This window comes from Mirounga leonina, unplaced genomic scaffold (genome assembly GCF_011800145.1).
Source record: "Mirounga leonina isolate KUSES-001 unplaced genomic scaffold, KU_Mleo_1.0 Mir_175, whole genome shotgun sequence".
Lineage (NCBI taxonomy): Eukaryota > Metazoa > Chordata > Mammalia > Carnivora > Phocidae > Mirounga > Mirounga leonina.
This window is the reverse complement of record NW_023270453.1, coordinates 35,960,870-35,983,491: the sequence shown is the minus strand read 5'-3', so window position 1 is coordinate 35,983,491 and position 22,622 is coordinate 35,960,870. Positions and strand designations below refer to the sequence as shown.

Below are 22,622 nucleotides of genomic sequence, written 5' to 3'. Positions count from 1 at the left end.
GGGGTCCTGGATCGAGCCCCGCATCAGGCTCCCTGCTTCTTCTCCCTCTGCCTCTGCCCCTCCCCCCAACTCATGCTCACTCTCTCAAATAAATAAGTAAAATCTTAAAAAAAAAAAAAAAAAGGAAGGAGAAGAGGAGGAGAGACCAGGAACACACATGCACAGAGAGAAGACCATGTGAGGACACAGTGAGAAGACAAGCCTCACCAGAAACCAACCCTGCCAACACCTTGATCTTGGACTTCTAGCCTCCAGAACCGTGAGAAAATAAATTTTTGTTGTTCGAGCCCTCCAGTCTATTATGGCAACCTGCTATGGTCTGAATGGCCCCCTAACTCCCAAGGTGATGATATTAAGAGATGATTAGGTCATGAGGGTGGAGCTCTCGTGAGTGGGATTAATACCCTTATAAAAGGGGCCCAAGAAAGCTCCCTTGTGCCACGTGAAGACATAGCAAAGACAGACGTCTATGGACAGGAAGTAAGCCTTCACCAGACACCAGATCTGCTAGTATCTTGATCTTGTACTTCCCAGCTCCAGAACTGGGGGAAATCAATACCTGGTATTGGTAAGCCACCCAGTTTGTAGCATTTTATTTTAACAGCCAGGATGGACTAAGACACAGCCTGAGCAAATTAACACAGGTCCAAACTGATCACAGTGACCCCATTCCCTTTGCTAGTGTGAGATTCAGACAATGGGCACATGACCCATTTCTAGCTGCTGGAATGGGAGTTCTAAGGAAAGGTTTCCTTGTTCTTAAACAGGAACCCAAGGAATTGTAGATTCTTCATCTTTCTGCCTCTGGATGCTGCCACGTTTGGATGTGATGCCTGGAATGGCTACAGCCACTTTGCTACCTGAGGATGACACAGGAGAGATGGACAGAACCTGCCTAGACCATAGCCTGCACTTGCTGTGTGAGAAAAGACACTGAATTATTTTGGTAGGGCCAATTAGGTGTTTGTTCCTTTTAGTCAGCATCCCAGCTGAAAATAAAATTGCCAATGTCACAAATGGTTTCCCTAATCCACTCACGGGGTATTTATACTTGAAAAGTCATTCCTGAAGACCAATATCAAAGTGGTTTCTGGAAAAGATTGAGAAAGAGATATCCTGTAGGAGTATCACACCAACACTGCCCAACATGTACAAGTAATCACTGATTCAATACCTACTTATGGAGCAACTTTAAGGCACTAAGCACTATCCTAGGCACTGGGGACAGGGCAGTGAGAAAATCAAACAGAAAACCATGCCCTTATGTGGCTTATTCTCTCTCTTACACACACACACACACACACACACACACACACAAATAAATGAGAGTTCTTGGCCTACCACTTCTAAAAAAAGTTGGTAAATGCCAACATATGGACAAAACATTCTGGCCATTAAGACAAATGCTTAGGGGCGCCTGCGTGGCTCAGTTGTTAAGCGTCTGCCTTCGGCTCAGGTCATGGTCCCAGGGTCCTGGGATCGAGCCCCACATCGGGCTCCCTGCTCTGCGGAGAGCCTGCTTCTCCCTCTCCCGCTCCCCCTGCTTGTGTTCCCTCTCTCTCTGTGTCTCTCTCTGTCATATAAATAAATAAAATCTTAAAAAAAAAAAAAGACAAATGCTTAAAAATTTCTTTCACAGGAGATGAATGCATTAAAAATGTATCCAAATATGTAACTTAAAAAAAAAAAAAAGCTCTACCATCATATAGGAATATAGGAAGTACCCAAAAGTGTCCAAGGAGCCAAATGATATGGATCCCAGGCACATCTGTTAGAGATTAGAATTTTTTTTTTTTCTGAGAAGCAACAGGATCGATTATCTTTGGCAAGAATGAGATAAACAACAGTTCAAACCAGACTGACACCAAAACAAGCCTGTTGACTGGGATGAACTAGGAAAATGTGCAGCTCAGCATATTAGCTTGTACACACACATCAGAATTTGAGGGTGCAGGAGACTTGGATGGCCCCTACGTTTCATTTATTTATATATTTGTTTTTCATAAAAACTATAAAAATAGGGTCACTTAGGTGGCTTAGTCGAGTAAGCGTCCAACTCTTGGTTTTGGCTCAGGTCATGATCTCAGGGTCATGGGATGGAGCCCCATATCGGGGCTCCATGCTCAGTGCAGAGTCTGCTTGAGGTTCTCTCTCTTTCTCCATCTGCCCCTCCCTCCCCCCACCTTCTAATAAACCTTTAAAAAACATAAAAAATAAAATAAAAACTATAAAAATAAGAAATGCTCATTATGGAAAAAATTCTCAAACACTACCGCCATGCGGTTAAGCAAAATGCAAATGCCTTCCCTCCCAACTCCTGCTTCCTAGTGATCACCAGTGTCAACATTTTAGTGTTCATCTTTTTAGGCCTTTGTTTATACCTTGTGAGTATATAGCTTTTATTATAAAAGTCCAGTTTGGGTTTTTTTGTCTTACAAAAATGAACAGTCATATACATATTGGGCCACAACTTGCCTTTTTTACTCAAGAATCTAGCATGGGCTTCACTCTTCCCGTAACTACACACATGCAATCTGCCTCATTCTTTTTAATGGCTGAGGAATCCCTACCATGCATATAACATTACTGTTCAGATTGCTCCTGATAGATTTTTTAAAATTTTTTATTTTGAACGGAATTAGACTCATAAAAGATTATAAAAATAATAGAGAAGGTCCTGGGTACTGGTCACGCAGCTCCCCCCAATGGTGACATCTTATTTAACACGAGTGTGTTATCAAAGCCAGGAAAGTGATGCTGGTATAATACAATTAACTAGACTATTTCACCAGGTTTTCTATTCACACTTTATTACGGGGGAAGGGTATGTCTTTGTGACATTTCACTAACATACACAGATTTCTATAACCACCACCGTATTTACCTGGATCTTTAAGGTTATCTCCAGATGGGGGTTATTTACGTACTTCAAAAGTGTAGGAAAAGCTAAAGAAATTGGGCTGACACCACACTTCTGCTTTCTAAACTGAGATGGACTCCTGCGGCTCAGAGTGCTCCCAGATTTGTATTCCTGCTTTTATTATATAACCTTCCAATCAGTGTTTACAAGTACTGCTTCATAAAAACAAACAAACAAACAATACAAACAAAACAGAGAGAGAATTAAGTGATATGTGTATATTTTCCTCATTTTTCTTTTTTTTTTTTTTTAAAGACTTTATTTATTTATTAGAGAGAGAGCACAAGAGGGGGGAGCAGGAGAGGGAGAAGCAGACTCCCTGCCTAGCAGGGAGCCCGATGCGGGACTCGATCCAGGGACTCCAGGATCATGACCTGAGCTGAAGGCAGTCGCTTAACCAACTGAGCCACCCAGGCGCCCTCCTCATTTTTCTAAATGAAGCAAACATGTAAAGGGTGGGCAAAATCATATGCCCCTTCCCTCCAGTCCAGACTTGATATGCTCAAGTCTCAAAGAAAATATTTCAATGTGAATAAAAAAAAATCCTATACTCCAGGCGTTAAAAGGAGAAATTTTTAAATTTTTCATCATTTCTCTTTCACTGGGAACTTTTTTTCCTAATTCAAAAGAACGAAAATGATACACCTATACGCATCAGAGGGATTCAGCAATGGCTAAGGCTAGTCTTAGATTGGCATTACCAGCCTCACATTTTAGAATATTTATTTATTTATTTATTTTAAAGATTTTATTTATTTATTTAAGAGACAAAGATAGTGAGAGCACGAGCTGGGGGAAATGGACAAACAGACTCCCCACTGAGTAGGGAGCCCAATGCGGGGCTCCATCCCAGGACCCCGGGATCATGACCTGAGCCAAAGTCAGATGCTTAACTGACTGAGCCACCCAGATGCCACACATTTTAGAATATTTAAAGTGCAACTTATAGTTTGCCCATTAGGTAACAGTCCCATGAGTCGATTTGTTAGGGCCTTTAAGTCCCTCCTTAAGTGTAACCACTAACAAGAGTTATCTAGAAAGAAAGAGTTGAGGAGTTTAGAGAATACATCTGCTGGGTTCACAGTTACCGCCAACATGGCTACATGGCTTTGACTCTTTCCAGTTGTGTGACCTTAGCAAGTTGTGAGCCTCAGGTGCCTCATCTATAAAATGGGGATGACAATGATACCTAGCCTAGGGAAGCTGAGAATGAAGTAAGGTGGCCCAACTAAAGGAACTAAAACAGGGCTTGGCCCCCAGTGAGCCTCAGAAAGAAGTGATTGTGTGGAGGGCTCTAAAGCTTAGCATCTCTGACTCACCTCCCTCCTCCATTCCTCACACCCAACAAACCCGATGCTGACATCACTTCCTGATGTGACTGAGGGTCAGAGAACTTCCTTAACAACAGGTATTCGTTTTAACATTAAGTGAGGAAAAGCACCATAAAATTACGCATACAAAAATCCTCATCTATAAAACAAAAGTACAGAGCGAAAGCCAGAGTGGACAGAGAAATATTAATATGAAAACCTATCAAAATGTTAATATAGCAGGATTTTAGGTGGCTGTTTTTTGCCTTTTCACTCTTCTATCTTTTCTAAATATGAATACATTTTTTAAATTTGTTTATTTTAAAGAGAGGGAGGGAGAGAGAGGGAAAGAGGGAGAGAGTGAGAGAGACTGAGCATGTGAGCAGGGTGAGGGGCAGAGGGAGAGGGAGAATCCCAAGCAGACTTCCCACCGAGCACAGAGCCCAATGGGGGCGATCCCAGGACCCCAAGATCATGACCTGAGCTGAAATCAAGAGTCGGATGCTCAACCCACTGAGCCACCCAGGCGCCCCTGAGTATCTATTTTTATTAATAAATGTTTTCTGATCAGGAAATTCTCTCCTATCCATTCTGTCTCATTTTTTTCCCACAGCTACCAACTCTTCTCCTTTTTCTGATCTGTCTCCTTCTGCCAGTTTGATCTTCAAGTACCGCTTGTTTCAAATCGTTCTCCTGATCAAAAATCTCCAAGAGCTGCCTGATCTCCACCACGTTATGTTCAACAACCTCTGTAAGCTGTTCCACACCAGCCAGCCTAACTTCTCACTCTCCTCCAGTAAGGCTGGTCTCCTTATTATGCCTCTTAACTTGCCTCAGTCCCTTCCCTTGGCCCTCCCTCCCCTCTCCCCCACCCCGACCCCTGCTTATTTCTGGACTTTCAAGTCAACCCAGACCCCATCTGCTTCAGTGAGTCCAAACATAAGGATGGCAGCCACCCCCTTTGCCTGGTGCCCCCATCCCTTGGCCACGCACAGATGGACAGTATCACAGTCACTCCATGACAGTCCTTCAAGGAAGCTTCTTTCGGGCACCTGGGTGGCTCAGTTGGTTAAGCGACTGCCTTCAGCTCAGGTCATGATCCTGGAGTCCCGGGATGGAGTCCCACATCGGGGTCCCGGCTCAGCGGGGAGCCTGCTTCTCCCTCTGACCCTCCCCCCTCTCATGCTCACTCTCTCTCTCATTCTCTCTCTCTCAAATAAATAAATAAAATGTTTAAAAATATACATATATTATTTAAAAAAAAAAAAAAGGAAGCTTCTTTCATTAGCCCCATTTTACAGCTGGTAAAAGACGTCAAGTAGCCCAAGGCAACACAGCCACAGTCTGAACCCAGGTCTGCCCAACTGCCCACCCCGGCCTCTACTAGTACACCTGCCTCTTCACTCACCCAACATTTACAACCTGCACCTCTCGGGCTTAGTAAAGGACCACACGGGATTCCCTGTCAGACGAGACTCACCACTCATGTCCAGGACCAGGCCTTCTTCCTTTTACACCTTCCATGCCACCCCCAACAAACGAAAAGCTGCTGAAATGCTGAGAAGCTTACCAAGGGATCTGTTTTCAGCACCCAAAACCAGATCTTGTGATATGGTTACCTTTTTCCTGTGCAGGATGTGCCTGAAATTCAGGGCATAAATCCATTTTTTACTTATTATCATTTTATTTTAGTTGCATAAGGGGGAAAGAAAAAATCCTGTCTTCAAACAACAACAACAAAGCCTTTCTGAATAATCACTCCCTGATTTTTTTCCCTGGGGATCTGGGATTTCAATTTCAATCTGAAATTTCCTAGGACAGATATTCACAGCTGAAGGCTTTTCTCCTTTCCCCTCATCTTGCCTGCCTGTCCTGTATATTAACAGTGGCCGTAGCCAGACAGACAATCCCCTACTTTGGAGGCACAGCCTAACTCCCCAAGTGACACATCCCAGCCACTCAGAGAGTTTTTAGGCATCAGACACACCCATTTTCAACACCACCTTCTACCCGGACATTGATTCCTCTGCATTTTGAAAATGATTAACATTTTTTTAATGAGACGCTGCAAGTTCCTTATTTAAGTGCCCCAAGAATCAGAGTTTATTATTATTCAGGTGACCTAATTTTTTTAATCACTTCTTCTGGCTCAGTAATGATTTCCTAGAGTTTTACTCCCCGGGAAAGCTCTATTCCCAGCTTCTGCCATCCTTTGAGATTACTGGTGCTTAAAATAAAAGGAAGAATGCCTTATGACAGGTACCTTTTGTTTTAATCCAATTTGGCCTTTTGTTAAGGAGAAAATAACCTAAGTGTTCCCATTTTCAAACATGTCAATCCTGCTCCTATGTTTCAGTCACTCAGCTGAACAGGTCGGGAGGCTCTTTCTACACTCAAGCTCGTGCCCCTTCTCCCTGGGAGCCTGGGTCACCATATGGTTGCTGAGACTCTTGAAGACCTTCCAATCTTCCATTCATATTGACTTGATTTAAAATCAACTTAATGGGGCGCCTGGGTGGCTCAGTCGGTTAAGCGACTGCCTTCGGCTCAGGTCATGATCCTGGAGTCCCGGGATCGAGTCCCGCATCGGGCTCCCTGCTCAAGCGGGGAGTCTGCTTCTCCCTCTGACCCTCCCCCCTCTCATGTGCTTGCTCTCTCTCATTCTCTCTCTGTCAAATAATAAATAAAATCTTTAAAAAAATAAAAATAAAAAATTTTTAAAAATTAAAAAAAAATCAACTTAATGGTTAAAAAAAAAAAAGTCACCTGAAATATAAGATGCTCCTCTTTTTCCCCTCATACTTTAGGATTTGGGAAAATTAAAATGTAAGGAAAGCATCACATTCGGTTGGAAAGTCAGAAGCCACCGGAGGCCAAGAAACCTAAGTTAAGATGATGCAAAATCTCACCTTCCAGTGATATTTTGACATACCTCCTCCCCAGTTCTCGCACGCAGATATAAAAATCATGTTTGCGATCCCGACAACACAACAAACACCCCAGTACTATGTGTGGGGCACTCCACCAAGCAACGCAAACAGATCGTCCTACGCAACCCGTGCAAAAAAACAAGAACTAAAGCTCCCATTTCACAGATGAAGAAAAAAGGCTCAGAGTGGTTAGGGACTTGGCCGTGCCTCTGTCCCGACAGCTGTAAGCAATGGATCTGGGAATCAAACCCAGGCATTCCGACTCCAGGGCCCACATCTGAACACTAGGCCATGCTACCACTGAGGACACACACAGCAAGGTGTGTAACCTCCTTTTGTGACTCACCAATTATTGTGAGCACCCTTAGGTCCGTATGCACATCGTGGTCCTCCATCATTGTAAGTGGGCCCCGTCACATTCCACTGAATCTATAAGGATTCCACAATCTACCCAATCCCCTTGTGATGGCTGTTTCTGATGCTGGGCCAGCCCGAACAACCCACACATCTGTATGTACGTGTGTGCACGTGCACCTTTACGCACTTGTCCAATTATGTCTACGTGATATTCTTTTTTTTTTTTTTAAGATTTTATTTATTTATTTGAGAGAGAGAGCACATGAGCAGAGGCAGACGGAGAAGCAGCCCCCCCCCCACAGAGCAAGAAGCCCGACGTGGCGCTCAATCCCAAGACCCCGGGATCATGACCTGAGCTGAAGGCAGACGCTCCACCAACTGAGCCACCCAAGAGCCCCTCTACATGATATTCTTAAAAGTGGGAGTGCTTAGTCAAAGTCATGTCCTTTTTTCTCTTTCTTTAGGGTGTCAATATGTTTACAGCCTCTGGGAAAAGGCAGGCATACCTGAATTTTGCTCTGCACTATGCATCCTTGTTTTGTAGCAAGACCCCTTTCCCTCCTCCCCAAAGGATAAATTCTGAACCATCTGTTGAAGAAGCTTCATCTATCATGGTGGTTATTATGCCAACTGGAACTGATGTTCTACTTCTCAGTCTTGGGTAAGAAAAAAGTATTTCTGCTATGATTCCAACTGTAGTTTAATTCCTAACAATGCTTCTATTAGACCAAAAAAAAAAAAGAGGGTTTAGTCAGTTAAGTGTCTCCCTTCAGGTCAGGTCATGATCTCAGGGTCCTAGGATTGAGCCCTGCACTGGGGCTCCCCGCTTAGCCGGGAGTCTGCTTCTCCCTCTCCCTCTGCTTATTCTCTCTCTCTCTCAAATAAATAAACAAAAAATAAAAAAAAATAAAAAAAAAAAAACAGAACAGAAAAAAAATCTTATCAACACAATCACACGCCTGAGTTTCACTTTCCCTCTGTAAAATAGGGCAACTATTATCCGCTCTCCTGACTTCTTAGATTATCACGAACTCCAAAAGGAGTCCTGAAGGTTAGTGAAGAGGTGATGAAACCCACCAGCCCTGGAGCCACACTGCACAGGGTATGCCCAGTCACCACCACCTTCGAGCTCCGTGACCTGTCAGAGGTGTCTGTCTGCCCTGGCTGAGCCTCCCTCCAGCACTGGTAACAAAACAATCTAAGAGAAGCACTGTGCACAGCACCAGCCACCACAGTGAGTCCTGTGGATCGGGTGGCTAGCATCGGTTATGGTTGTCGCTGTTACAGAAAGACCCTGTTGACGTGACCTGGCACATAGATGGAGAGGTCATTACGACACAATATGGAAGAGCGCGGAGCCCCAGCATTTCTCCTCCGTGTGAACTTCATGCTGACGCCACGCTGCAGTTACCTCGGGGGCATGGTAGGAGATGCACTGGAAGATCCAGTCCATAGCAGGCGAGTACAAGGGCAGGTAGGATGGCAGCTCCACTCCCTGGACCACCAGCTGGTTCTGGACCGTATCCCCATGAATCTACAGGAGATCAAATAAACACTCAGAAAAGGAAGGGAATAATAATAAACGAAGAGCATGTAACTCGCAGACTGTGCATACTTGTAAGCATTTGGATGGCCCCGAGAGAAATAGCCTGGTTTCTCAGTTTTTTTTTTTTTTTTAAACTAGAAAAAACACACAGAAAGTTTCCCATGTCCCCAGGCTGAGCTGTTTTGGGAATGTGCGCTGTGCAAAGAAATAACCTGATAAAAATGGAGCCCGCAGATGTGAGGAAGAAAGGCTGATCAACCGGAGACATTTCCTGTTAACACATGCATATTAATTCTCTCTGCTTTTTCAGTACAATCAACACATTTTAATTGTCTGTAACAGACTCGAGTGTAATTTTCGAGGGTTTACACATTTAAAGGGCTTTAAGGCAATCTCAACTTGGAAATCCAACTGGGTTTTGTGAATTCACGATTGTGTAATTGTTATGTCAATGAGCTGTTCTGCCAGTGTTCTCTTACCTGTTTGAATGTGAGGAGGAAGTCAAAAAAGTTCTTATTCAGGCTTTCTTTGAGATGTGGAGCCACTTCCATTCCCACCTGGAGCCAAACAAAATAAACTGCCTTGACTATGGAAAAACAGGTTGCAAAGAATATATACGGTAGGATGTCGTTGCTATAAATTAAAAACATACATGGAAATAAACGTAGGCACAGAGAAGTCCCGAAAGTTTTTATTCTTTTTTCTTATCTGTTTTCTTATTCAAGAAGCATAGATGCTTCTACAAGAAAAACCACAGAAGCTATTTTTAATGAAAAAAAAAAAAGGCAACATTTGCAGTAATCATCTTTGCAATTTCCCAAAGGTAATGAACGTATTTCTCAACAGATGACCAAGAGAACAAATCAATATGGCACAAAGGAAGAATGTACTCTTAAGACTGTGTATACAGGGGGCGCCTGGGTGGCTCAGTCATTAAGCGTCTGCCTTCAGCTCAGGTCATGATCCCAGCGTCCTGGGATCGAGCCCCGCATCGGGCTCCCTGCTCAGCGGGAAGCCTGCTTCTCCCTCTCCCACTCCCCCTGCTTGTGTTCCCTCCTCGCTGTCTCTCTCTGTCAAATAAATAAAAAATAAAATCTTAAAAAAAAAAAAAAAGATGTGTATACAGTATTCTCTTGCTCTCAAAAAAAAAATGATAAACACACATGTGGCTGCACTTTTATTAAATGAAGCAAAAAAGACTCTGGTACAGAAGAGAGTCAGCTGGGACTTCACTGTTGCATTGTTAAAATATACAGATTCATTCTTCGCTGGGCAGTCATGGAAGCAGACAAGTTTTTAATGTATTTTAAGCAATTTTATACAATACGAGCATGAAGCGTAACAATGCTATAACCCACTTGCTCCCGCATTCATTGTTTAAAAAACAGACTGTAACATTGCCAGCTGAAAAAAACGTGCTAATCCTAGAGAAGGCAAACAGAGCCCTGAGGCTGGATGGAAAAATGAAGGTATGAGCTATGGAGGGGAGTTCATGTGTTTCATGTGTTCAAAACAAAACAAAAGCATCATGTTCTTTAAACTGAGCCCCTCAGACCTCAATTCCAAGTTGCTGCTTTAGCACAAAAACAACTTTGTAGGAGAAGGTGCTTCTCTGGGACCCGATTTCTTCAAATGGGGACAGATTTCTGCCACTCACCTCCCCCTACTTGAGGTCATGAAGATTAACGATAATGATGTTTTTTTACACACTGTGAAGAATTCCTTTGAGAAGAATTATGCGAGATCCATTGGGGCGCTAAATTCCAAGGGCAGCTCCATGGCTGTTGAGGATGTTTTCAAGGACAAGCAGTAGATTAAAAAAAAAAAACAAAACTAACAACAAATGTCAGAACACAGTTCTACTGTGTTCTCTTGTCTTTCCTTCCACTTAATCATATCGTAGAAGAGACAATAATTATCTGTTAGGTGACAGCAAAGGAAGGCCCAGTGGACAAGCAATGGTGATGAGCTGAAGAGGCCGTGACTTAACAGAGGAGTTAATCATACTTTCCTTTAATAAACAGCTTCGAGCTCCCCCCACGCCCTGCCCACTCACTGCTTTTCTGTGTTTTATTTCTTTCTTTCCATCAAGACAAAGGAGCAGCTTGGAAATCCGCTTGGGTCTAAAAGATTTCTACCCAGAGTAGCAAGGGTAGTAGCTCATGATTTCCATCTGCTGTTTCCGCCTGCCTGGCATGCATTTCCTATTTCTGGTATCAGCAAGTTGGATTTGTATTTGGGGAAGCATACCTCCCTCTCAGACCATGAGGTCTGTGGAGGAGCCGGATCCACCCTACCCTGAGGTCCAGGAGTGGGCACACGACCCAGGCCTGTTCAGTGGGCATATCGCATCCCATGGCCACAGTCTATATGGATGGGCAAGTAACCCAAAATGGCTCATTGAGAGCCTAAGACTCTGGCTGGCACTTTTAAGGTTCTCCTTCCACTGGGGTTCAGTTAGGAGGATGGGAGCCTGGGGCTGCTGAATAAGCCACAGAATGAAGTCAACACAGAGGAGAGCCGAGCTGAGTGATGAAGGAGAGCACAGTTCTTGACAACACTCTGAAGACCCTGGATCTAGCCATGCCTGCGCTACCCCTAGATTCTTTAGACACACAAGCCAATAACCCTCCTTTTTGCTTAAAATAGTATGAACTGAGTTTTTGCCACTTGCAACTAAAAGAACGCTCAGACTGTCTCTTATTCTTTCATGTCAAGAGACTTAGTAGCTACCCAACCCGGGCAATTGATGCAAAGCCTGGGTTGACAAAAATGATTTCCAGAGACAGACTGCATTTTATCACCAGTTTTCTTGGGATGGGTTCATTGCCACCAAAGTTTAAAGTTACCATGTGCCATTTTAGACGCCAGAAACAGGATCTTTTCCCTAACCTGTGTGACTTACTTCCAACTTTACAACTGAACAGGTCTGCAAAGAATGCACATTTCCACCTTTCTGATTTCTCTTCAATAACCAGAATCAACCTCATTAATACACATAATGACTCTAAGTCTTTTATTACTCTATTATCCAACTGGGGAGTCGAATAATGTGCTATGTCCGATGAGGGGAAAGGCTGTGGAACACAAATATGCAAATGACAATATCCTTGCATCTCCCCCACAGGACCCAACAGTGTTCTGCACACAGTAGGCCCTTAGCAAACACAGACCCAGGAGGAGTGTTCATGCTTCAATATATTCCAAAGCTGAAGCTCTAGGAAACATACCTGATATTCCTGTATGAAAAAACCCACCCCAAGTTTCAAGCAGATGGCAGGGCCTAAACACTCTGGCCTCTGTTACCAACAGGGACTAGGTTGCCCTCAAGTGAAAAGGTTTTTCTTTCCTTCCTGGTATCAGGGAACAGACCTATAAAAAGTGTCCTTCAGGGGCGCCTGGGTGGCTCAGATGGTTGGGTGTCTGCCTTCGGCTCAGGTCATGATCCTGGGGTCCTGGGATCGAGCCCCACATCGAGCCCCACATCAGGCTCCTGGCTCAGCGGGGAGTCTGCTTCTTCCTCTCCCTCTGCCTCTCCCACTGCTCGTGCTTCCTCTCTCTCTGTATCTGTGTCTCTCAAATGAATAAATAAAATCTTTAAAAAAAAAAAAGTGTCCTTCATAAGGATGTTTGCTATTCACTCTGAGGGTGCTGACTCTCTGATTTCTTTGTGACATTGACACCATAGGGCTTCTGTCACTTGCTAGATGTCACGTAAAGTCAATCAAAGGCTACCGGTTCTCGCCTTCTGATTTACAAATATGAATGATCACTGGCAAGGGCTGGGGGAGGCCCTGTAGCTTCGTCCTCAAGGAAGTCTGCAGTTCATCAGAACCCTACAAAACAGGGGCATTAAGCCCTCCTTTGAGGTGAAGAATGCTGACGGGACTAGCAAGGACGACTTCCAGGGCAAAGACCCCATGGGAGCTGAAGAAGAATTAACCAGAAACTCTCCATGGGTTGTATTTTTCATAAATGAAAAAGTTTGAAATAGAAGCTTCATGGTGCTTTGAGAGAGAAAAAGACTAAGTGATCTACAACCAGGGCCACCTCCCCAGTCTGAGCAGCTAGAAAGGCCAGGAGCCCTCCGTGGCTGGGCTGCACGGACCCCAACACCTGTCACTGCAAACGGCACCTCGCCCTGCCCAACAGCCCCCACCAACTTGCACCCTGCGCCAACTCTTGAATGCAGGGACAGAGAAACTAATAAAATAACCCGATCCAAGACAAAAGGAAAGCCGATTTCGAGTCAATGAAAAGCAGCCTATCAGCCAAGAGGCCTTGGGAGCCTCCCTCCCAGCAAGAACTGGAGAAACAATTAATTCTGAAAACCAGTTCATTTGTATGAAGATGACCTTAGACGCCCCCTAATTAGAGTGATGGTAAGTGGGCCTACTTTAAAATTAATTTTTAGAAGAAATCCTACAGCTCTGCTTTCTGTGGAAGAGCCGTGTTCTAAAATTAGCAGCTAATGAAGTCCTTCTTGTAGTGACTTGTGAGGTGCCAGGCAGGAGAAGCCTACGTGAAGGAGACGGGCGTCTGTGAGCGCACGGGGACCCGACGCCACCTACCCGGCACAGATAGGCTCTGGCATACACGGACACGAGCGGGTCTCCGATCCCACGAATCATGCACGTCAGCCGGGGCAGACATTCTGAAATCCCCCTGTTAGGAACGAAAAGAAGGCGGCATTACACCCGATGTGAGCACTCTCTGTTCTTTTATTTTTAACATGAAGATAAAGCTACACTTCCTCAATGTAGGGGGGCGCAAAAAGAATCAAGGTTCAGAGACAAACCAAGGCCAAAGTTGGCATTTTTCTAAGGCAATGTAACAAAAGTCTTTCTCTCTGGACACAATTCACTCATTGAGTGGCTTCTATCATCTTTACCATTTGCACGGTGCTGGGGTCTAACCTTTCCTTTTTTGCCCGTTTGAGGTCATATTTATTTTACTGGTTTAACAGTTTTTGTCCCCCAGTTATTTTCCATCTGCTGATCACTCCTTGATCTTCTCAATGTTCTTGCCGTGTCTATATTCTTTTGGCACTGACTTACTGTCCTCTGCCCCACTCCTTCCTGGCACCCAACTCCTGGCACCTCAGGCTGGCATCAGCGATCTCCCATCAATGTGAACTGTGACTGATTTATTTCTCCTGCAACATGGGACTTGCCTCTGCCTCAGGCATTATCCTTCCCAAATGGTGAGGCAAAATAATTTCTTTTCAGGGCATTAAGAAACAATTAATTCTGAAAACCAGTTCATATTATCCCTAAAAAATACCCCAGACACCCTTAGATCCAAATCAAGTATATTTGGTACACATTCTAAACCCAATAAAACAACTTCACTATGAAGCACCAGGAGTTGGCCCCTGGCTTCAGGGAGTTTATTATCTACAGGTTATTCAACATGACCTAGCGTTTTGTTGGCTCTGCAGAAAACAGATCTGGTTTCTCCCAGCCCTGGAAACTATTCTCAAAACAAGGCCCAAGAGTAGTATGGGGCTCAGGGGCAAAGGCTTTTGCTTCTGACAGCATCTTCATCACCATCTTCAGCAGCATCAGCAAATACTGAGCACAGGCCCACTGGGTGGCAGGCAGTGCTCTCGACAAACCCTCACCGACCTCTTTTTATGGCCTCGTTCACAGAAGAGGAAACTGAGGGTCAGAGATGCTTCATAACTTGCCAAGACCACACAGTTACTAAAGGCAAAGCGAGGATTCTTCCATGAACCACTCAACCACCTTCTCCTAGCTTGAGTTTTCTTCTCTATCAAATAGGAATTATAATGGTATCTCTACCTAATCAAGTTTCCACTTAGATCAGAGGAGAAAATGCACAGAAGGTGCTTAGCACCAGATCTGCTACATGCTACGTACCCAATGAATGACAGCTATCACGCTGCCGTGTGTGTGTGTGTGTGTGTGTGTGTGAGAAAGAGAGAGAGAGAGAGAGAGAGAGAGAGAGATTTCTTGAAAATGTTACGGTTCTAGACATTGAAGAAGAGCCTTACGTTTTGGAGAGGAACTTGTTACACTTCAGGATGGATGCTTCCACATAACTACAAAAACATCCTGTTAAGGAAGACATTTTCCAGATGGCCTGTTCCCTATGGCAAAGAGACGAGACCACTCACGAGCAGAACTTAGCATGACTTCCGGACACGGAACCACAATGGCTCTCACCAGCCCAGAGAATTGCATTAGCTAACAGCCCATGGTTTCCATAGTTGGTTTTCAAGATTTCATACTTATTTAAAATACATTTTGGGAAAAAAATACATGCTGATTCACAGTTGCTTGCTGAAGTTTAAACTGTGTTTTGAGCATTTCCCATCGAGGCTTTATGGGAAAGAATGAACTTTAGATAACCAAGATTCATTTGTGTATAAGTCAAACTCTCTGTTCTCCAAAACTGGCATCTGTGCAGAGAAGCTTGACCCTGCTCCTTTCAAGTTTTTGGAACCAGAGAAAACACATAAAAATGAAGCATTTTAATTGAGAGAATTAATGTGGGAATGTTCCTCTAGGAAACAAAAGTCTGGTACATGGCATCATATTCAAAGAAAGAAAACAGAACACTATTTGGGGAGAGAGGAGTCCAAAGGCTTTGACAATGCGGCTGGCTCTGGATTTTCAAGCTAGCAACCGTAACAGGACCAAATTTTCAACAGGAATTTCAGGGCATCCCATCACATGGCTTCCATTAATGGTGCAACTCTTTCAGCCTATCTTTAAAATCATCAGACCAAAAAAAAGAAGGATACAATCTTGGAATGAGTTCCCTGATGGAAGCAATCTTGAAAAACCAATTTAAGCATGTTTCTTTGGCCGTGTCATTTACATTCTCTGGAGAGAAGTGATCTGAAATACAAAAACAATACCCATCAGGATCTGTTACAGCTGCTACGGGTCCTGAGATAGGAGAACGTTACAATGGACAAGAAGGGGTGGTCTCCCCAGTTCTTCTAGGTCTTTCCTTCCAAGTATTAATATTATTAGGAAACAACTGGTGACAGTGAAAGCTTACATACGAGGCTTTCCAAGTGCTGCTCAGAGTGCTTTATAGACATCAAGTCACCTCACCCCCACAACATCCCTCCACAGTACATACTTTTTTTTTTTAATTTTATTTGTTTATTAGAGAGAGAGAGAGAGTGGGCGAGAGAGAGCATGAGCGGGGGGTGGGGGGGGGACAGGGAGGGGCAGAGGGAAAAGGAGAGGGAGGAGCAGACTCCCTGCTGAGTGGGCAGCTCAACGCAGGGCTCAATTCCAGGACCCTGAGATCGTGACCTGAGCTTTACTTTACTCTGACAGATGCAGAGACCAAGGCACAGAGATAGTTAGGACACACAGCAAGCAAAGGTCAGAGCTGCGATTCAACCCAGCTGGACATGATGCTGGAACCAGAATCACCGACCTTGAATTGTGAGAGCAACAGGACAGAAGTCAGGATCCCTGGCCCTAGGCTGGCTGCCCCACCAGCCCTGACCTTTTCATTGTTATTCTGAGTTTTCTGGCCCTGGCACCCAAGCCTGGTCTTGACAGCCATCTTAATAAGGAATGGAAGAGCATATGGAACAATGAGAACAACAATCAGCAACCCCCCCCCCCAACTCATCACCAACAAGGCCATTGTGGAACTCTCGCATAGAAATGATTTCTTCTAAATCATTTCCACATATTAGATTCCCACCCCACCGATGGATGTGCTTTATACGTCTGGCATTCAATCACAAAGCAGGGCGCCTGACTGGCTCAGTCGGTAGAGCATGCAACTCTTGATTGCAGGGTCATGAGTTCGAGCCCCACGTGTGGCACAGTTTACTTAAAATTAAAAAAAATAAAAATAAAAAAGGGAGGAATTAATCACTTTAGAAGACAACAAACGAATTCTAGCTTGCTGTCCTCATCTTTGTTGTGCACAGAGTCCTTTTTCATCCCTGATTCTGCTTTCTGCAACTTGGTGGCACACAATTAAGGTGATCGAAATTCCAAAGCAATCAGCAAAAAGATAAACCTCCAGGTACTTCCTAGCAGAGAACAGTCACTAATCACAATTGCAGATATTTTGGAATTGCAATCTCAAGTATTTATCTATTTTTGGATGTTATGGAATGCGCTTCATTCATTCAAGAACTATTCACTTGCCAGTTCCAAAGGAAGGGAAACTACCATTTCCCATTTCCTGCCCTAAACCCATGCACTTAAAAGTAATTTTTTTCCCCCAAGTTCCAAGAGATCCAGACAGGAAAAGATAAGGGTTATTCTTAAATTCATTTGTCAATCGTGCCTTGTGGAAAAAGGACGGGTGGGATTAATTTCCCTTCATAGGACTGAATCATGGGACCTGAAACCCAAAAGCAAAAATAAGTCTCTGAGATCATCTAATAAAACTCCTCACTCTACCAATGAGGGAATGGAGATTCACAAGAGAGCTGGCATCACTGTAAGCTATAACCCACCAGTCCTGACAAGAGCCTTATCTGGTGAAGCCCATGGTTGGACGTGGGAGACCCCGGGGACACAGAAAGGCAAGCTGTCCTGGGTGTCCACATCGCCTGCAAGCTATACAATAACCTGCACATGCCAATACAAACGCTTCAGGCTTTCCTTCCAGCTCAAGAGATCATTTAAGAGAAAACCATGTTAAGGGAGGACTTTAAAATCCTGTAGCAAAGTGGGGCGCCTGGCTGACTCGGTCAGTAGAGCATGCAACTCTTCATCTTGGGGTCGTGAGTTGAAGCCCCTGATGGGCATAGAGCTTACTCAAAAACTAAAAAATTAACTAATTAAATTCTTGTAGCAAAGTAAATCTTACATGCCTATGTAAGATATACTTCATTTGCTCAACACAAATGTTTTAAGAACCAACTAAAAGTAGTATTCTAGGCTCTGAAGAGATAATAATACACAAGACAGACCCTGTCCTCATGAAGCTTATATTCCAGCAGAGGGAAAAACATAATAAACAGCAAAAAGAATAAGCAAGCAAGCAAACAAATCAGGTAATATCCAGTAATAGCCAACACTATGAAAGATATAAAACTAAGTATTAGATTAGACAGTGACTTTGGGGGTGCATTTTCATTAGACAGGGTGGTCCCCGAAGACTCTGGCAGAGGTGGCATTTGAGCTGAGCCCTGAATTGCAAAAAGGAGCCAGCCATACTTAGATGTGGAGGAAATGTATTCCAGGAAGAGGAAACATCAAGTGCAAGGGTCCTGAGGTAGATATTACCTCTGGTCAAAGAAGAAAAAAAGCAAGCCAATGGGGTAAGCAGGAAGGAGAGAAGCAGGCACTGCACACCAAGTCATAGAGGGCTGTAGCCTTGGCAAGGAGCTGGAGAGTTCTTCTAGGTGCAACAGAAACTCCCTGAAGGGTTCTGGGCAGAGCAATGGCCTTACATGACATGATTTATACTTCAGCACTTAGGCTGCTTACACGGAGAATGAATTCAGAATGTGGAAATTAATTCGGAGACTTCAACGTAACAAAAAGCAAAGATTCTTCCTTCTATTCCCACTTATTTTTCTTTTATGGTGCTTCTTTTTTCAACCCTGAACTTCTGTGGATATTTTAGGAGGAGGGAGGAGACCAGTGAGTCTAGTTCTCTTTCCTCTGCCAAGTCTCTACCCTATGAGCGAGAGGTCTCTTTACATAACAGCGCATATAGAGATGTCATCTTGGTACACGCCTCAAAGGCCAAGTCAATTAAGGACACTGCTTATCCAGATGCAGCCTACATCAGCCACAGGGAAAAACCGAAGATGGGAATGCCCCCAGTTGACAACAACCGCATCACGACAAACCCAAGTTCTTTCTCCCAAGATGGAAATAAAGTTACTTTATCACTTAGAGTAGATGGTCTCTCCACACATAGGCTGGATTAAGAAATGGTAGGGAAAAACTACCACATACAGTAGTATGTACTTTCCATGACCCCAAAGGACACCGGTATCCTTCTAAACTCATAAAATAGGTATGCATGCCTCAGTTCAAATTCCTGAAGGTGAAGGGCTCAAAAATTAAATTCACCAGTCAGAACTTGATTCAACTGGAAAGAATGAGTACACATGCCACCAGATTCCTCTCTGTACATAATCTCTTTAGGCAGAATTCCACACAGTCAATTTCAAAAGCTTTCTTCATAATTATTGTTAAGAGACATCCCCCAAATCACTGACATTTTTGAGAGAAATCTGCCCTTTTCCCTCTCAGGTTCTTGGAACCAGAGAACACTACGTGCAGATGAAGATTTTCACTGAAAGAAAAAAAAAATTAAATTATTTTCAAGAAGAACAAAAGCCTGATTTGCATCGCTCAAGGTAAAAAAAAAAAAAAAAAAGGTATTCTGGGGAAGGAAGAGTTTCCGTGATCAAAGTGCTAATTAATAAATTTAGACAAGGCCTGGAAATGAATACGAAAATAGTCTTTTATCTTGAACTTTTATAGTTTCGATAGGAGGTTGTTAGTAATTTTTCCTTAACTGGCTCTAAAATATTATTTGTAACCTTAGTGAAAATTGGGAGGGAGGAAAATCATTGCAGTAGATATAATCTCAAAGGCCTCTGGGGGTTAGACAGGTAATAAATATTCTTATGTGGTTAGGTGTACAACAATATGAAGTAGCAGACTGTGTATTAAAAAGCATGTTAAAAAATGCTGTTGGAGGGGCGCCTGGGTGGCTCTTGATTTCGGCTCAGGTCACGATCTCAGGGTCATGAGATCAAGCCCCAAGTCAGGTTCTGTGCTCAGTGCGGAGTCTGCTTGAGATTCTCGTGCTCTCTCTCTCTCTCTCTCCCCCACTCTTCCCCTCCCTCTGCCACCTTCTCTAAAGTAAATAAATATTTTTGGGGAAAAATGCTGTTGTAGGGGCACCTGGCGGGTTCAGTCAGTGGAGCATGTGACTCTTGATCTTAGGGTTAGGAGTTCAAGACCCATATTGGGTGTAGAGATTACTTAAAAATAAAAAGAATACTGTTGTAGCTACAAAAAACACCTATTTGGGTTTAATTCTGCTTATAGATGAGCATTTACTGCTGCTTACTTGTATGGCACACAAGTTGGCAAGTTTAAATTAAATAGGTGCACCTAGACTTCCCAAATCCTTAAAGCTGACAGAGAAGGCCTTTGCACTCATGCTGGCCTCTGCCTACCTCTCCAGGCTCACTGCCTCCCAATCTTGAGATGCCTTAGAACACGCAAGGAGCGGTTAATAACATCACGGATGTGATGTGGTGTAGGGGAGGATCTAGAGCAGCACCAACCAATAGAAATACCACGTGAGCCACGTTCAAAGAGACTGAAACAAGTGAAATTTTAATTAGCAATAATCGCGCCTCAGATAAACCTCATTGGCTACGATACTGCCACTGCGCAAAGCTTAAAACAAGTGAAATTTTAATAAAATGCCTTATTTAACCCAATTCACCCAAAATGTCATTTCAACATGCAATCAATTCTAAAAATCATCGGTGAGATACTTCATGCTCTTTTGTTTCTATTAAGTCTCTGAATCCAATGTATTTTTATACACACAGCACACCCTCCATTTGGACTGGCCAGATCTCAAGTGCCCCACATGACCCACATTGGCCGCCATATTGGACGGCACAGATCCAGCTTAAGAGCAAGGCTCCCACTAGCTGGTGACAGGGCCGAAGGCAAGTCCTTGGCTCGTCCCCCATGGGTTTGCTCATCTGACGCGAGATGACTCTTCCAGCCCGAAAGGCCTGTGGAGTTCTGTCTCTGAGAAATAGCTGTATTAAATCGTTTTTAAAATAACAGATACAGAGATGGATGAAAGAATTAATGAATAAGTGAACAGGTCAATTATGGGTTATGGTTGCCGATGCCATCATTTGGCTGAGAACAGGAGCAGTGGGAGCAAGCTTGTTGTGGTAACTTGTATGGATGAGAACGTTTCCTTACAGCAGCTCTAGAAACTTGAAAGGAGGGACAAGAGATGAGAGAAGCCGCTGCTGAGAGTTCCATGTTGTCAGACAAATCGTCACCATTTATGTTACAACAGACTCATAATCAAGCTGTCCCATTTTAACCCCCTGAGAATTTAAAATGGATTGGCAATAAATTTAATGCACACATCACTTAAGCACAGACTGTAAATGCAAGTATCTGTTACCGATTTCTTTGACATTGTTCCTTAGTATATATAAAGTTGGTTTCTGCTATTTGCTTCTCAGGAGAGAGATACAGGAAAAAAATGTCAGGCAGTGGAGGAATTTAAGTTGGTATAAAAGGTCAGCTGAATCTAAAACTAATGATGTAATGTATGGGGATTAACATAAGAATAAAAAAAATAAAAATAAAAAGTCTGAACTTAAAAAAAAAAAGGTCAGCTGAATCTAGTTGCAGTATCTTTTTATTTTCCTGGATTCCAAGTACTTGCCCAAATTCTTAGCCAGGCCATTTGAAAACCTTCTAATGTTTTTTTTAGAAAACTGAGATGATCAGAAATCTGCAAAGGTGTTTCTTCTACTTTTAACACACCAAAAACAAAATAAATCTTATACTGAGTCTCCATAAATCCTGACTTGATAGAAACCTTCTAATCACAACTCCAGGGCAGAACGAAACCAGTAGAACAGCTCTGACATTACCTGGTAAGACGCTGCGGTTATCCACACACATGGAGAAGATGCGCTCATACACGAGCTTTCCTGGGGAGAAAAGGACAGATGGTGTTAACATCCCGCTCTTCAGGAGTGAACACTAAATAAACGTTTGTTAATTAGGGACAGAGCCGGCGTGGCCCAGAGCACTTTAACTTGTGATGGTATGCTGCCACCTAGTGGGACAAATTTAAGCCGCGTTTCTTTTGTTTCTGTTTTTAATAAAGCGCAGGGACTTTTACTTTCTGCGAGGCAGGGAAGTCATCCTTCTCTCCTTAGAGAGGGAAACTTAGGGCCAAGGGGACCTCAGGCACCTCCATTCACTCATCAGCGAATCATCCATGTGGTGCTTCTAAGCCAGAGGCTGCAGATGGGCAGCCTGTGGGTGGAATCCAGCCAGGGATCCATTTTGTTTGGCCCACAACACAAAGGCCCACAAAGTGCTTTAACATTTTTTTTTTTTAATTAGTTGCCAACAGGTTAAAAACTTTCGTTCATGTGAAAAACCCGATTTCCTGCTTCTTCACAAATGATGTGCCAAAAATGGCCCATATCCCTACAGGATAAAAATGAGCTATGACAGGGGCGCCTGGTGGATCAGTCGGTTAAGCATCTGCTTTCAGCTCAGGTCGTGATCCCAGAGTCCTGGGATCGAACCCGCATCGGGCTCCCTGCTCAGCGGGGAGCCTGCTCCTCCCTCTCCCTCTGCCTGCTGCTCCCCCTGCTTGTGCTCTCAAATAAATAAATCTTAGAAAAGTCTCTTTAAAAAAAAAAAAAAAGAGCTACAACAAATTAGTAGCTGACTCTTCAAATGGCATATATACCACCCAGTTTGTCCCAGCTTCCACCAATGCTGTCTCTCAGCAACGGTCTGGGGCACTCATTTATGTGATCTGCCTGGTGCCCAGAAGCATCAAAATTT

The 22,622-nt window shown here is 43.6% G+C and overlaps 1 protein-coding gene and 1 pseudogene across 4 annotated transcripts in view; both read right to left on the bottom strand.

Annotated features, from left to right (window-relative positions):
* Nucleotides 1-22,622, bottom strand: part of VPS35L (VPS35 endosomal protein sorting factor like) — a 113,185-nt gene that overhangs the window by 58,598 nt on the left and 31,965 nt on the right. For all 4 annotated transcript variants that reach the window (XR_004682333.1, XM_035022378.1, XM_035022379.1 and 1 more), the window contains 6 exons: nucleotides 21,689-21,748; nucleotides 15,833-15,929; nucleotides 15,080-15,127; nucleotides 13,635-13,728; nucleotides 9,543-9,620; nucleotides 8,929-9,051 (listed from right to left, as the gene is read on the bottom strand). Coding sequence is in view for 3 of the 4 variants with exons in the window: in XM_035022378.1 (XP_034878269.1) it covers nucleotides 8,929-9,051; nucleotides 9,543-9,620; nucleotides 13,635-13,728; nucleotides 15,080-15,127; nucleotides 15,833-15,929; nucleotides 21,689-21,748 (500 nt within the window). In the remaining variant the exon portion in view is untranslated. The remainder of the gene's footprint in view (nucleotides 1-8,928; nucleotides 9,052-9,542; nucleotides 9,621-13,634; nucleotides 13,729-15,079; nucleotides 15,128-15,832; nucleotides 15,930-21,688; nucleotides 21,749-22,622) is intronic.
* LOC118022006 lies at nucleotides 20,326-20,452 on the bottom strand (annotated as a pseudogene).